The sequence below is a fragment of the Marmota monax genome, unplaced genomic scaffold, assembly GCF_021218885.2.
Source record: "Marmota monax isolate L192 unplaced genomic scaffold, Marmota_monax_Labrador192_F-V1.1 WCK01_AAM20220418_F8-fsc00026, whole genome shotgun sequence".
Taxonomy (NCBI): domain Eukaryota; kingdom Metazoa; phylum Chordata; class Mammalia; order Rodentia; family Sciuridae; genus Marmota; species Marmota monax.
The window spans coordinates 1,174,768-1,190,528 of record NW_026693108.1 but is presented as its reverse complement, the minus strand read 5'-3'; the positions used below and the strand labels follow the sequence as shown (position 1 = coordinate 1,190,528).

The 15,761-nt window shown below is 42.9% G+C and overlaps 1 protein-coding gene across 3 annotated transcripts in view; it reads right to left on the bottom strand.

The window, feature by feature from the left end:
* Positions 1–15,761, bottom strand: part of Tubgcp3 (tubulin gamma complex component 3) — a 68,579-nt gene that overhangs the window by 46,624 nt on the left and 6,194 nt on the right. For all 3 annotated transcript variants that reach the window (XM_058582718.1, XM_046454892.2, XM_046454893.2), the window contains exons 2-5: positions 6,767–6,874; positions 6,044–6,111; positions 1,066–1,143; positions 75–292 (exon numbers count right to left, since the gene is read on the bottom strand). In XM_058582718.1, coding sequence (XP_058438701.1) covers positions 75–292; positions 1,066–1,143; positions 6,044–6,111; positions 6,767–6,874 — 472 coding nt within the window. The remainder of the gene's footprint in view (positions 1–74; positions 293–1,065; positions 1,144–6,043; positions 6,112–6,766; positions 6,875–15,761) is intronic.

Below are 15,761 nucleotides of genomic sequence, written 5' to 3'. Positions count from 1 at the left end.
ATCAGGCTTGGTTGAAAGCCCGGGACACCTCAGCTCTCCTACACCAGGAGAGTGTGCGTGCAAGCATGCTTTACCCTGGGAGGAGAGGCTGGGGCGCAGGTGCAGGGCCATTGAGGGCACACACGCTGATGCTGCTGATGCCGCTGCTGCCCAGGCTGCCAGAGCTCTGCGCCGCCTGGGTGCCCCGGTCCTGGTAATTCAGGGGCAGGGACTGAGGCCTGGCGCAGTAGTAGGGAGTGGAATGAGCATCTCTCGGCAATGCCTGTGCAAACAACGAGGCATAGCTGGACACCTGAAATGGAAGTGCACTGAGGTGAGGGGATGCACGACCACAGACGGGTTCTCCCAAACCTGAAAGGGCATTGGCATGCCCCTTCCTCCATTGCTGGAATTAGATTTGAATTTCACATTTATTAAATAATTTCAGCAAGATGCTTTTTAATAGCCAGAACTAACAAAGCTTCACAAGTCTCTAAAGCCCCACAACCACCACAACGTCTGATGACCAAACACTTCATCCCCACTCCAGGCTGAGCGAAACGTGAGCCAGGCTGCATCCTGGACCTCACCTGGTGACGAGCCCACAGCGCACAGCGAGGCTTTAGAGAGACATGCAGCCACCCCACCCCGTTCCTCAGCCTGGGCACTCTCACGTCTGCAGGACGAGTTTTTCTGGACTGAACCAGGGCACTCTCACAAACAGCACAGGCATGACGGAGCCGTGTGACAGCATGAAGCCCACTGGGACGTCAAGAGGAGTGTGCCCAACACCTGAAGAAAGGCACAAGGAACTCCCCTGGGCCTTCCATGCATCTGTGCTAAAGTGGTAACTCACAAAGCCCAATCTTAAAACCACAACTTAAGCTCGCCGCACACTGTTACAGGAGAAGGACATAATCCTAAAATAGAGCTTAAGGAAACTGCACACTGACTAAAAAGGCCCTTAAAAAAGAAACTGCCTGACCCCAATGGCCAAGCCAGCTCCCTGCTCTCTGCTATCTTCTCAGCTGTAGAGGCTGATTCCTTCCGAACCTGACAGACCGTCCCAACACCAGGGACACTCACCTTGTTTGCCTGCCTGCGCGGGTCTTCACTGAGGTTCAGCAAGAGGTAGAGTATTGACCATTTATTTTTCAAAACTCCCTGTTAAGAAAAAAATTAATACTAAAAGAACTATTTCATATAATTTTCAGTTTTATTTTCTTCTCTCCTAAATATATTTCCAAAATAGAAAAGCATTTTAAAATTCCCCTGGTGACGTCACTCTGTACTCATTTCACATGTCATCAGTACAGCTACCATCAGAAGCTGGAGATAATGTTCCCGAATCACATCCTTGGGTCCATGTTAACCATGCTAACAAACTCCAAAGTTCCCAATAAGAACGAATCTTGACATTACCCTACTTCTGAATAGCAGTATTGTCTCCTCTGAAAAAATCTGAAGAACCTCCCAAACAGTGATCATAGGACAAATGCCATCATACAAGACACGCGTTGTTTTTTCTTTATCAATGTCTCGCTTAGGTCTGAAGTGTGAGAAGCCTCAGGAGCATGCAGACCTTGTGCACAGCACCTGGCTGCTAGGATCACTGGCCCCATGTCCCCACGAGGGCTGGCACTTGGGCCCCATTCTTCTCCAGTCCTGCTCCACTCATCCTGGTCCTCAACCCCGTTCGCAGCCAAACCTCAACCTGCTTCACCTCAAATGTGCACAGCACCTCCTCTGTTCCAGAGCCTCACGTCTGGACACACAGGCTAGACACAGACACCTTCATCTACGGGACCCACTGCCAGACCATGAACACTTGCAGCATGCAGACTCTTTGTTATATAAAACATTCCCGAAAATTTATTTGAAGAATAAGCTCATCCCAGGTATTTAAATTACTAACTTATAAAACTGATTTACATAAACATTTTCCAGAAACTGAACCAATTCCCCAGCTGAGCAACAAGAAAATGAAAGAGCCCCGGCCCTGATGGAGTCTCAGCCTGTGTTACAGCAAGCAGGCGGATTACACAACAGCACCCAGGGCTCTCAGAAAGGCGGCCACTCAGGTGAGACGGGAACTGTAGTCAGAGTGCAAGCTGGAAGGGGTGAAGAGTTCTGAGCAGGACACAGGAGCCTGCGGAGGCCTCCTGCAGGGAGCACACCCTGCTTCATGGAGGGGTGCACAAGGCGCTAGAGGCAGCAGGAAGACGGCAGCCACCTGGGAACACACACCTGGGAGCACACTACCCCCTGAAGGGCACCTGACCTGGGGCTCAGGGGCTTGCTCAGGCCAACACTAGCACTCAGGCAACCTCTCCCCCAGATGCCACTTCTCTAAAGATTCTGGAGCAGTCAGACAATAGCAGCAGTTGCCATTTAGAGATGGTCCACAGGATGCAGGTACTTCACCTACAACACCTCCTTGCCACAACAGAATGTATTCACTTCATTCCACAAATGAGAGAAACACAGACAGCAAGCCCAAATAATCCACCTACATCACAATGCTGCAGCCAGGATTCAAACCCAGGTCTGCCCGACTCCAAAAGAGGATGACTTGAGAGGAACAGCCCACAAGCCTCGGGAGTCAAGATGGCAGTAGCCTAAGAGTTAGCACACACCAGAGAGGGGACACAAAAGAGAAAGCGCAGGGATGCCCAGAGGCACAACTAGGAACCGTGCCCCGCTCAGTTCTGAGGATGCCTGGCTGCAAGTTCCAGTGGCCTTTCCTAAGAAACATCTGACTGAAGGTGTCAGTGGGCATGGCCAGAGGAAAGCCCTTCCTCTGCAACGAAGAGCAGGTCCAGACGCCCGCTCTCCCAAAGAGGGGTTCCTGAACAGAGGGGAAAAACCACAGTGGGCGAGGGGGTGTTGGGACTGAATGCAGGGTGCTCTCCCACTAAGCTGCACCCAGCTCTTTGTATTTTGAGGCAGGTCTCACTAACTTCCCAGGCTGGCCTAGACTTGTGACCCTCCTGCCTCAGCCCACCCCCACCCCCGGGGTTACTGGGACTGCGGGCGTGTGCCACTGCACCCCGTGACTGACAGCTTCAACAGAGAAGAGCAGGTGTCAAACAGCCAGGGTCAGCTACTGAGAAGCACCTAATGAGCACCTGATGTATACTGAGTAAGACAGTAACTAGGAAACAGGAGCAGGAAGACAGCCAAGCCACGGGCCAGGAAGCTCGGCACAGCCTCCATCCTCCCCACTCTGGCTGGGGCCTCAGCCACCTCCAGCTGGAGCCAGAGGGCAGAAAGCAAGGGACCTGGTGGTGCAAACATAAACAGTCTCAGCTCTAGCAAGGATGTTTTAAACTACCCCTGCCACCGCGGACTCCAGAAGCCAAGAGGCCTCGATTCAGGCATCAAGCTTCAGGGGCTGCGTGTAAACGAGATTTTAAATGAGATGTGTCAGACACCCCAAGATCTGGGAACACCAGAGCAGCTGCCCCACCAGAACCAGCATGGCTGGCGTAGCGTCCTGCGGGGCAGCGCCCACCCCCACCGAGGCCTCCTCCTGCCTGGTCCCAGCTGCAGTGTGCTTCTATTCCCCAAGCAAGCCACTCCCCTGTCCTCAGCCCTTCCTTGCCAGTCACACCTATACCCACTCAGGGTCCCACGTCCCCACCCCAAACCTGGACCCTCCTTTCTCTAGAGCTAAAAACCACAACAGCAAGCTGTACTTTAGACTTTCCTTCCATGGCAGGCATAGCAAATGCAGAAGGGGTCCCACACGGAGAAGACAGGATAGAAAAAATACCAACATTTGTACTTTGGAGCCAGATATTTTTAGAAAAAAGATGGGATGGCTACTTTGCACTTGAATGACTAGTGTTATGCTACCATCTCCTGGTATTTTTTATGTTTCAGCCACACAATGTAAAAAAATCACCCAAGTTAGTTTTCTGGGCTAGCCCTAGGAAGGCAGTCATCATTTCAGAATATTGATGTTTAGAAAGAAACAAACATCAAATTCCAAACAAAATTCTGGGAAACAACTATTTTACTTTTTAATTTATTCTCATTAGTTATACAAGACAGTAGAATGCATATACACAATGGAATATTACTCAGCCTTAAAGAAAAATGAAATTATGGTATTTGCCAGTAATGGATGGAGCTAGAGAATATCACGCTAAGCGAAGTAAGACAATCCCAAAAACCAAAGGTAGAATGTTTTCTCTGATATGTGGATGCTCACTTACAATGGGGGGGGGGGGGAGGGGGGCAGTAAAGATACTTTGGATTAGACAGAAGGGAGTGAAGGTAGGGGAGGGGGTATGGGAAGGACAGTAGAATGAATCAAATGTTATTACCCTAGGTACATATATGACTACACAATCAGTGTGAATCTACACCATGTACAACCAGAAAAAGGAGAAATTATACTCCACTTATGTATAATATGTCAAAATGCATTCTACTGTCATGTAGAATGTAACTAACGGAAAACCACCACTTTAAATCACAAAGTTCCTGAACATATTTTCTTCCAATGGCCTATATCAACAGACACACAGGTTTCACAAGATGAGATCTTCCAGGTGGGGATCCCAGCAAGGCTAAGCATCTCAGGAACGTGATACCTGATAGTACATCTTTCTAACACCCAACACCAAGAAGTAATTATTTAAAAAAAAAAAAAAAAAAAGATTTAAGAAAAACAAATAATATCACTGTTAGAAACAATCTGTCTAGAAATGCATGTACAAAAAAATTTCCTATTTCTCACTTTGTAAATGTTATCAAAGATGAAAGAGTACACTTAAAACCGTGAATCCAAGTAAAATGATCTGAATTAAGGAATGAGAACACCCTCCCACCCTATTGTCTCTCTGTTTATCCTGAACAAACCAAGTGCTAAGGGCACAACCACCCTCTCTGAGATACCCTCTTGGAATTAAAATGCTCACACAGCACATACATTTAGGCTTGACTTAGGACAGAATATATGTAGAGAGATGAAGATTCAAAAATAAGAGTTTAGTTACTAGTCACATTATGCCAAACTTCACAATTTGTGTCGTTTCAACTTCACATTTGTGAAACAAAGCATTAAACTTCTCTGAACTCACTTTTTGTTCTACAAAAGGACAGAGAAAGCTAGTGAACTCAGTTCCTTTATAGTCAGAAATCTCACCTATAATTTTTTTTCCCTGCAGGTCTGGAAATTGAACCCAGGGCCTTATGCATAAGTAGGAGAGAGTTCTACCCCTGAGCTACACCCAGTCCTCTCATTCAATCATCTTATTGGCAAAGTCTTTCATAAAAATAACAGGTTAGGGGCTGAGGATGTGGCGTGCTTGCCTGGCATGCATGAGGCACTGGGTTTGATTCTCAGCACCACATTAAAAATAAAAATAAAAAAATAAAGATGTTGTGTCCACCTAAAACTAAAAAATAAATATTTATATATATATATATATATATATATATATATATGTGTGTGTGTGTGTGTATATATATATATCAGATTAGAGAAACCATTAATTTTCAAGAGTCAGTACCAATCACAAAACATTCAAAATTTTTTAAATAACTCCCTATAAAGGTACAAATTAGGACACAACAAAGTGCATCCGAGGGGAGCTTTTACTGCTGTGTGGACCAGCATGCCTGCTCAGAGCATCATTAAGACCATGACACAACCCTAGAGCCTTCTGAGTCCTTTTCAGTCCAGCTCCATTCATCTTCATAAGCAACTTCACATGAAACCCAGCTAAAATTCACTCAGGGGGTGTTAGAAAGGGGCTGGGGCTCAGTAGTAGACCACTTGTCTAGCACATGCAAGGCCCTGGGTTCGTCCTCAGCAACACATAAAAACAAATAAAATAAAGGTATTGTGTCTAACTACAGATAAAAAATAAATATTAAAAAAATACAGGGAACATTATTACAATTAAGTCATTAATGATCATAGAAAAGCTTGCTGTGATACCACCAAAATGTCCAAGTATTTCCGTCCACTAGGAAGGCCTCCCCACTCATGGGCTGACTCTCACCATGAGCGCCACACCTGCCAACGCAGCTTCTTCCCACCCGAGCGTACCTGGGAATGAAGTTTCCTGTGGAGCTCTGAAAACAATGCAGCATCTGCCTCTCTCCTTTGCCGAATGACTGAAAAGAGAGGAAAGAAATCAGGCATGTTCATCACACGCCAAAACCCACTATTTCATCTATGCTAAAACAACACAAAGGAGTGACACTTTGGCTCTGAAAAACTCTCTGATACTTATAAAATATGGAAAATATTAGGCTGGAGTCAAAGCATTTATGTGAAAATTGCTAAACAGAAACAATGGGATCATTTAGAGTCTATTTACTTACAAATATTAATTAGCAGTGAGGCAAACTATCATCAACTTAACTAGTTAATAATACCTACCTGAAAAGAAGGATGGAAAGTAAAAATACCTTGAATCCTAAATTCTAAGGACAATAAAGTACAACATTCATGACAGTTTACCTGACTTAAAAACTACCCTTACAAAACATTTTGTTAAGATACACAGCGATATTTCATCATTTTAGAGTAAACCACAATAGTCAATTTTTAAAATAAAAATCAAAACAGCTTGTTAATTTTCATATTAATAAATGAATCTAGATATTCAGTTACACGCACAAATCATGTGAAAGGAGTGACAGCAAGCAACAAGTCCCCCCAATTTCTGTCACGGAAGAGAAAAGCCATGGGTTGGCTGTGGTTCCAAAACTCAGAACATGTTCGTTTCAAAAGCCAGCATGTAACACTTAAAAAAAAAATACTTACGTTCTTTCTTGATTTTCTCAGCTACCAGAAATTCATCTCTTTCAACAGTTGGGGCAAAGTTGCTGCCAATAACTCGCACAGCAAACTGGAACTGTTGGGCTACATCAGCTGAAAGAGAAGCCAAAGGGTGCAAATTATTGCCACAGTCTGGCTGGGCACAAACAACCAGGAGGTCACGAACCACTTGTAGATTCAAGCAGGAACGAACTTTATTCCCGAACCCCCGCGAACTCCACTCGAGACTCAACGGGAACTCCATGAGAACTCAACAAAAACTCCGCGAGACTCAACGGGAACTCCATGAGAACTCAACAAAAACTCCACGAGAACTCAACGAAAACTCCACGAGAACTCAAAAGTGGTGGGCACCCGAGGCAGCAGGAGCCGCCCCTTCTGGCAAAATGCCAGGCACCATCTTGACCTGGCCGTGGCTCTCAACATCTCCCCCCTTTTGTTTAATGAAACAACAAGTATGTGGCTTAGGGACCATGCCTGTCTTAGGTTGTCCAATACTACATATGGTCCTTACCCATCATCGGATGAGCTGACCTCAGGCGTCAGCCTCCTGTCTTAGGTTGGTACCACTGCAATTGGATCTAACCCGTCACTGACTACCAGCCCAGCATTTAGCCATACTTGTGGATAGTAGTTTTTACACAAACACCATAAACAACCTGCTACAAGCAGAAAGGGGAGGATACAAAATGCCATGACACCAAGCCAATTGACGGCCCGTTTTAGAAAACTTGTACCACCGATGACATCATCAGCAAAGATACCCCGGCACTACCACAATTCACTACACCAACACATAGTTCACAATGCATACAAGTGATACATAGTCCAGGCAAGTTCTGCAAGCAGTTCAAAGTTGAGGAATCCATTAATATATCCATTTCCTCCAAAAGTAAATCGACTCCTTGATTGAGCATCACTTCTTAAGTTATTGTTCACTGATGTATCAGTTTATACAGTTTATTGTGATAGCTATCGCAGAAGCTATAGTTTGGTTTTAAGTCATGCTCTAAAAGATGTCTTCACCGGCACTGGGATGAAGATAGGAATTCTGGCAATGATGGCTAAGAAAAAATTACGTAACATTCTAGCGGGCACTAAAAAAAAGCAATTTTCTAAACAATTTAGTATCCTGAATACAATTGGATATAATGAAAAGGAAAGGTGAAAGTAAACAAACAGATCTGTTAACCACATTTTAAAACAATCCTCAACAGCTGTTTACCCAATTTAAATTAAACCGTTTAAATCAGTGAATAAAAAAAAATATTTGGATCCATTTTTTCATGAGCGCTCCTCATATATGATATATGGGCATACGCACATACAGACAACAACACATAACACAAGTGTGCACACATAACACAATACATACAACACATAATAGAAAAAGCCTTGTAGCATTTCACAGGTGAAATCTCCATTGCAATGTTTAAAAACTCCACAGTCAAAAAATAAAACTGATCAGAAAAACATTAACCTAGGTCTATATGAGCTCAAAAAACAAAATAAAACTTCAAGATGTGGGAAAGGGCAATAATAAAATAGATTGAAAAAAGCACCCTGGTTACCACCTGGGTTTGACTCTTCTTTTGATATCCCATCCTTTTTCCTGTAACTTGCCTATGGGTCTGAAGGTATTCCCACAAGCAAGCCCCAAGGTTTCTTACATCTGAAATAGGCCTTAATGGTGTTCATTATTCATTAGCTTCCTGGTGTGGGAAAACCACTGTCACAGATGTAAGGATAGCCAAACCAGAGTTCTGGATATCAGCTGTTATGGATTTGAGCCAAATCATCCTCTTTTTGGTCTGTAGAAATCGCTTTCGTTAGTCTCTCTGGAATCCAAATCAACTGCTGTTCTCCCTGTGGAAACACACAAACAGATCCCCGACCCCAGACAATCACTGGGTCAGGACATTTCCATTGTCCTATTAGAATATCCTTCCAAAGTACCTTAGGCTTATGTACATATTTTGGACACATATGCCTTTCTGCAGCACTAAGCCCTGATGAATCCAAATTTAAAAAGTTTAGAGTAAAATGGGTTATTTTAAGTTTATCTTTGAGGGATATATACCCCTTCCAAATTCACTCTTTTTGCTTTAATAAGTACATTTTAATAGTTTGATGAGCTCTTTCAACTATGCCTTGTCCCTGTAGATTGTATGGGATTCCTGTTATGTGAGTAATGCCAAATGATGAGCAAAATTGCTTAAAAGAGGTAGAAGTATAGCCAGGGCCATTATCTGTTTTTAACTGTTTTGGAATGCCCACAGTGGCAAAATTTTGTAAGCAATGAGCTATAATATCTTTAGATTTTTCTCCGGCATGAAGGGAGCCCATCAAAAATCCAGAAGAAGGATCAACTGTAACATGCAAATATTTTAATTTTCCAAATTCTGGCAAGTATGTGACGTCCATCTGCCAAATATGGTTAGGTATCAGTCTTCTAGGATGGACTCCAAGATTAACTTGTGGTAAAAATGTCACACAATTTTGACATTGTTTTATTATATGTCTGTCTTGTTCCTTAGTTATTTTAAAACGCTTTTGTAAAGTATTAGCATTAACATGAAACCTTTTATGAAAATTTGTAGCTTCTTCAAATGTAGAGAAAATATGTATGTCATGTGTAGTTTTATCTGCTAAATCATTGCCCAAACTAAGGGCTCCAGGCAATCCTGTATGTGCCCTGATATGTCCTATAAAGAATGGATCTTTTCTGTCCCAGATTAGACTTTGTATAGTGGAAAACAAAGAGAATACAGTAGAGGAAGGGAAAATCCTACCAGCATCTTCAAGGGATACTATAGCATTAACTATATACTGACTATCAGAAAATAAATTAAGTACAGAATCTTTAAACATCACAAAAGCTTGTGATACTGCATTAAGCTCTACCTTTTGAGCTGATTGTTTGGGTACTAAAAAATGTAAAAGTTTGATCAGGGGTAACTACTGCTGCTGTACCATTATTTGACCCATTAGTGAATATTTTTGGAGCATTCAAGATAGGTGTTTTTCTTGTCATTTTTGGAAAAACTACAGGATGTGACGACCAAAAAGACAACAAAGGGTTAGATGGTAAGTGATTATCAAATGAAATATTAGATTTGCACATGACTATTGCCCAAGTATTTAACTCATTAGCTAACTCATCAATTTGATCCATAGTATATGGAGTAATAATTCTATTGGGAGAAATTCCAAACACTCTCTTTGCTGCTTTTATTCCTTTGAGTATCAATTATCCCACAGCCTCAGGATACCTAGTAAGAATAGTGTTAGGAGAATAAGATAAATGTATCCACAATAATGGACCTTTCGCCAAAATACTCCTGTAGGAATATTTTTTGTTGGTAGTACAATAAATAATAAGAGCAAACTTATATCAATTCTATCCAAATGCATATTTTCCATATATGAATGATTTTTAATGCCTTTCTTGCTTCAGGCGTTAACATGCGGGGTGATTTTGGATCTGATGGACCTTTCAGGATATCAAATAAAGGTCCTAACTCTCCTGTTGGTATGCCTAGATAAGGCCTTATCCAATTTATGTCTCCTAATAACTTCTGAAAGTCATTAAGTGATTTGAGTTGATCTACTCGTATTTGAATTTTTGGTGGACAGACCATGGTTGAGGATAATAGAACTACTAAATAATTAATTGGAAAATTTAATTGTACTTTATCTATTGCTATCTCTAGATTATAATTTTTAAATAAATTTGTAAGTGTGGCATAACATTCTAGCAATGTGTTTTTATCTTTGTGTGCTAATAATACATCATCCATATAGTGAAACATTTGTAGTTCAGGATTTTGATTTCTAAGTGGCTGGATTGCTTTGTTAACATAAATTTGACACATACTTGGGGCTGTTAGCCATCCCTTGAGGGAGTACTTTCCATTCATATCTCTGATCAGGACCTTCATGATTTAGTGCAGGGATAGTAAATGCAAAACGTGGACTATCCTCAGGATGAATTGGAATTGAAAAAAAAAAACAATCTTTAATATCTATAGCTAAAATATACGAGGTTTTTGGCAAAGCAGACAATTGGGGAATCCCTGATTGAGCAGGTCCCATAATAACCATCTCATTATTAATGGCACTTAAATCTTACAATAATCTCCATTTGCCAGATTTCTTTTTAATGACAAAAATGGGAGTATTATGGGGAGATATGGAAGGTTGTATATGTCCCTCCGCTAATTGTTGTTTGACCAGGTCATGGGCTGCTTGTATCTTTTCTTTAATCAGGGACCACTGAGGAACCCATAATGGTCTTTCTGATTTCCAAATAAGTCTCAGTGACACCTCCTGAAAACCCAATCCATGTCTATCTATTTCTTGATCTATTTGAATTGGTGCCGCTATACCTTGTTCTTGTTCTCCTAATCTTTTTTCTTTCCTAAAACCTTGTCTAGCCCTAATAGTGGGCACATTTGGGTTGATGTTATTTGTTAATGTCAAACCTAATTGATCTAGGACATCTCGTCCCCATAAATTTACGGGAAGATGATCCAATACATATGGCTGTATAGTTCCTTCACATCCTTCAGGATCCTTCCAACCTAATACCATTGCACTTCTATGGGGATTAGTCGCCACTCCTAGGCCTCGAAGCGTTTGAGTGGCTTGTTGTAATGGCCAATGTTTTGGCCATTCTTGACGAGATATGATGTTAAGGTCTGCACCTGTATCCAGTAGCCCATTAAATTCATGTCCTTAAATATTTAGTTTTAGCATTGGGCAAGAATCTAAATTTAAAGAAAGCATAGCCCAATCTACACCTGTGGAGCCTAATCCCCTGGAACCTCTTTCTATAGTACTACTGGAAAATTTATCATGTAGGCGGGGTATTATTAATAACTGCGCTATTCTATCTCCTGGTGAAATTATTGATATACCCTTTGGAGAACTGGCTATAATTTGTATTTCACCTTCATAATCGGGATCAATTACCCCAGGACTTATCATAAGTCCTTTTAGAGTAGAAGAACTGCGTCACAATAATAAGCCTATTGTTCCTTGGGGAAGAGGTCCTTTTACCCCTTTGGGAATGATTTGAACTCCCATCTCTGGAGTTAGTACTGCTCTGGCGGAGGCGCAAATGTCCAAACCTGCGCTCCCTCTGGTTTGTCTAATGAGGGATCTAATGGATAATGTGTCCTGAGCACTACCCTGATGGTGTAGCTGGGTTCCTCCATGGTGTTGCTGGGTTCCTCCAGTGCCCCGTATATTTGTATTTGTGGGCCCCGGAGCATTGGGCCCCCCTGTCGGTTTTTTGGCAATGGAGCCCGATGCTTTTCTCCACAATATCGTGGAAAAACACCTGGTCCTTGTCCGTTTTTGATAATGGAGGACCCTCTATGGTGGTTTGAGAATGGCATTCATTAGCCCAATGTCTTCCTCTATGGCATCGTGGGCAAATACCCAGTATTCTACCCCTTTGATCATACAGTTTTGTTAAACCCTACTCCTATGGAGCAACTCCTTCTAAAATTCCTGTTTGTCACAATTGTAGCATGTTCTTGGCCTGGCACCTAAAGCCTGTTGTACTGCAGCTGCCAAGGCTTGCCCCTGTTCATTAATGTCTCTACATAATTTATGTTTTTAAATCTCCATGTTTCCATGGTCTAATGGCCTCCCTGCACCATCTATTTGCCTGTTCGTAGGCTAGTTGTTTTATTAATGGCATCACTTGTTCTACATCCCCAAAGATTCTGGTAGCTGATTGTATAAGCCTATCTACAAATTCAGCATAAGATTCATTAGCTCCTTGTATTACCTTAGATAATTGACCTTGTAAATCTCCATGCCCCTGTAAAGTTTTCCATGCCCTAAACGTGGCTGACGCGATTTGTGAGTATATCGCAGGATCATATCTAATTTGTTGCAGCTGACCCTCATAACGTCCCTCTCCTAACAAGATATCTAGATTTCTCTTAGGATAACCAGCTGCTGCATTTCGCCTAGCTGCCTCCATGCAAAATTCCTGATTGGCAACCTTCCATAACAGATATTGTCCTCCATTTAGCATAGCTTTGCACATACTAGTCCAATCTGCTGGCGTCATGTTCAAGTTGGCAATGGATTCGACCATACTTACAGTGAAGGGTGCTTGAGGACCATAGGTTGTTACAGCCTCTTTCAGCTGCTTCACTGTTTTGAAATCTAAAGCATGGTGAATTCGCTGCCCTCCTGCCTGCTCAAATACAGGGCATGCTAACCTTTCAAGTTCTGTCTCAGGATACCATCTATCAACTACGGGGGTTGAGGGCCACTCAGCATATGTTGTCTCCATAGGTGGATCTGTTGGTTGGACACCCATGCCCTCTAGTGATAGAAAGGTGTTAGTAGCATCCTCCCATTGTAACTTGTCTCCTGATAGCCTTTCCTTCTCTAAACTTTCTTCCCCTGTCTAACTCAAGAGACTTCCTCTTTTACTTGATCTAAAATGTCTTCTCCTTGACTAAGCAAACAAGATTGTACCAACATCCATAATGGTAATGTGCCAACTAGCAGAGTTCCTGGGCTTTCCTTTTCTATCCTTTTTAAATCTTCACCATGATGGTTCCATTGTGATATATTTAACAGCCCCTCTTTAATGAACCATGGGCTACACCTTTGTATCGTCTTAACGTATGCCCTAAGTGTTCTTGATTTTACTGAGATGCCTCCTTCCTCTAGTAATTTACTTAACACCCTTTCGGTTTGGTTTTTACTAATTTTTAACTCCATATTTCTGCTATAAAGATACGCAACCCAACAAGATAATACAAAACAAAACCGAAACAAAACGGAACAAAAATCCGTTGTATCAGTTTTTCTATTTCCTTGACATGTGTATCCACGGTCTATCTCTCTCTCTTCCTCAGGGCCGAACAACTTCAAACCTTGAGCCAACCACTTTCCCCAGTTTGCCTGAGAAAGTCCTAGGGACAGGCAGCTTGAAACAAAAAGAATACAAATCAAAACAAGTACACATTGTTTTTTGAAATGGCCACCCATTCTCTCGCCCTGCCCTCAGGGCGAGTAGTTTCACTTACCCCCATGTTTCAGGTGTTCCCCATACGGGCCACCAAATGCCGCAGTCTGGCTAGGCACAAATAACCGGGAGGTCACGAGCCACTTGTAGATTCAAGCAAGAACGAACTTTATTCCCGAACCCCCGCGAACTCCACTTGAACTCCGCAAGAACTCAACAGGAACTCCGCAAGAACTCAACAGGAACTCAATGGAAACTCCGTGAGAACTCAAAAGTAGCGGGCACCCGAGGCAGCAGGAGTGGCTCCTTCTGGCAAAATGCCAGGCACCATCTTGACCTGGCCGTGGCTCTCAACAATTATGACCAATAGGCCACGTTTCAGTCACCCAGCCTTGAGGTCAAGAAAGCAGACTAGGCGCACAAGTCTACATTCCACCTTCTCCAAGATCTTAACTGAGAAGACAGAAAAGCTACTAAATTATAATGAAATGAATGAATGAATAAAACCAGAGTTTCATCAAAAAGAGGGGAGAGACAGCAGCAGACCAGAGAGTCAGAAAAATTCTAGAGGATAAACTGGATCAATCATCACACGAAAAAGTGGCAGAAAAAGCCACACTCCAGATACAGGACCTGGGAAGCAGGCCTGAGAAGGCCTCTGAGCAGCGCCCAGGCGGCACACAGAGAAAGCCAGGCTCACCCACCAACAGTCAGCCATTTGTATCAACACCCCTAGACAAAGATGGCGCTGGCCTCCACCACCTTCAGAAATACCACTAAACTGAGAATAAGGCAATTATTTAAAAAGGCATAGACCACAAGGGCAAAGAAACGTAGCAGAAATGAAGTCCAAGACTGGTTCACAAACTGTGAAGAGGTGCATGACTGACAGGAAGGCAGCAGAAGTCAAATCCAAGGTCAGCCAGGACTGGGAACAGATGCCAAGAAGAAATACAGTGCCCTCCACAGTGCCAGGGAGGCTCCAAAGGGGGAGGAGCTCGTCGTCCTCTCAAGATGGCCACCACAGGGCAGACGGAGCGGCTAGCAAGGCAGAGGTTGGCAAACCAACACCATCATGCCTCACCCACCACAGTCCCTCAGAGTGCTGTGACAAAGCTGTGTCCCTACTAGACCTACATGACCAAGCATCCCGGGAGCCTGAGTGAAGGAAGGACACAGCAGAGGGGACTCGTTTGATCTAGATGTCACCTATAAGAAACCACCCAGAATATAATGAAGGCAGTTAAAAATAAAAGGACAAGAAAAGGCAGATCACTCAAACTCTGTTCAGAACAAATGTGAACCAGGTAGGAATCAACAGGCAAAGCAAACTAGACCCAGAAAGTCCATCAGGACACAGGAGGACACTGCACAGTAATAAAAAGCCAGTTCACTAGGACAACATCTTCAAGGTACACATTCCTACCAGGGAGTGGGGAGGGAGCTTAAGACGCAGGAGGCACATGCAACAGAGGAGACAGAGAAGCACATTCTCAAATATGCTTGGAGAGGCCAGGGCCTGCCGCAGGATGGAGCAAACAGGGGAGAGGAAACCCACTGCTCTAACAACCACGCAGAGCAGCACTGCTCTTCCGTGTGCATGGGAAGGATCTGTTAGCACAGACCAGATTAGGGGTCACAAAACCACCTCTAGAACACGAAATAACTAGATATTATTCAGAGCAAAATCTGCAACACTAAAAAAAAAAAAAAAAAAAAAAAAATCTGCAACACTAACAGAATTAAACTAGAAATGAATAACATGGTATATGAAAATCTCCAAGTATCTGGAGGTCAATTAGCACATAATATATGGGCCAAAAAGAAAGCCTCCAAGGAAATCAGAAAATTCACAGAAAATGAAAATACAATGTATCACAAAATGTACTAAACATATACTACTACAGCACTTAGAGGGAGATTTACAACATGAAAGGACAAGGAAGACATAAAAGAGAGACCTCAAATCAACAACCTCAG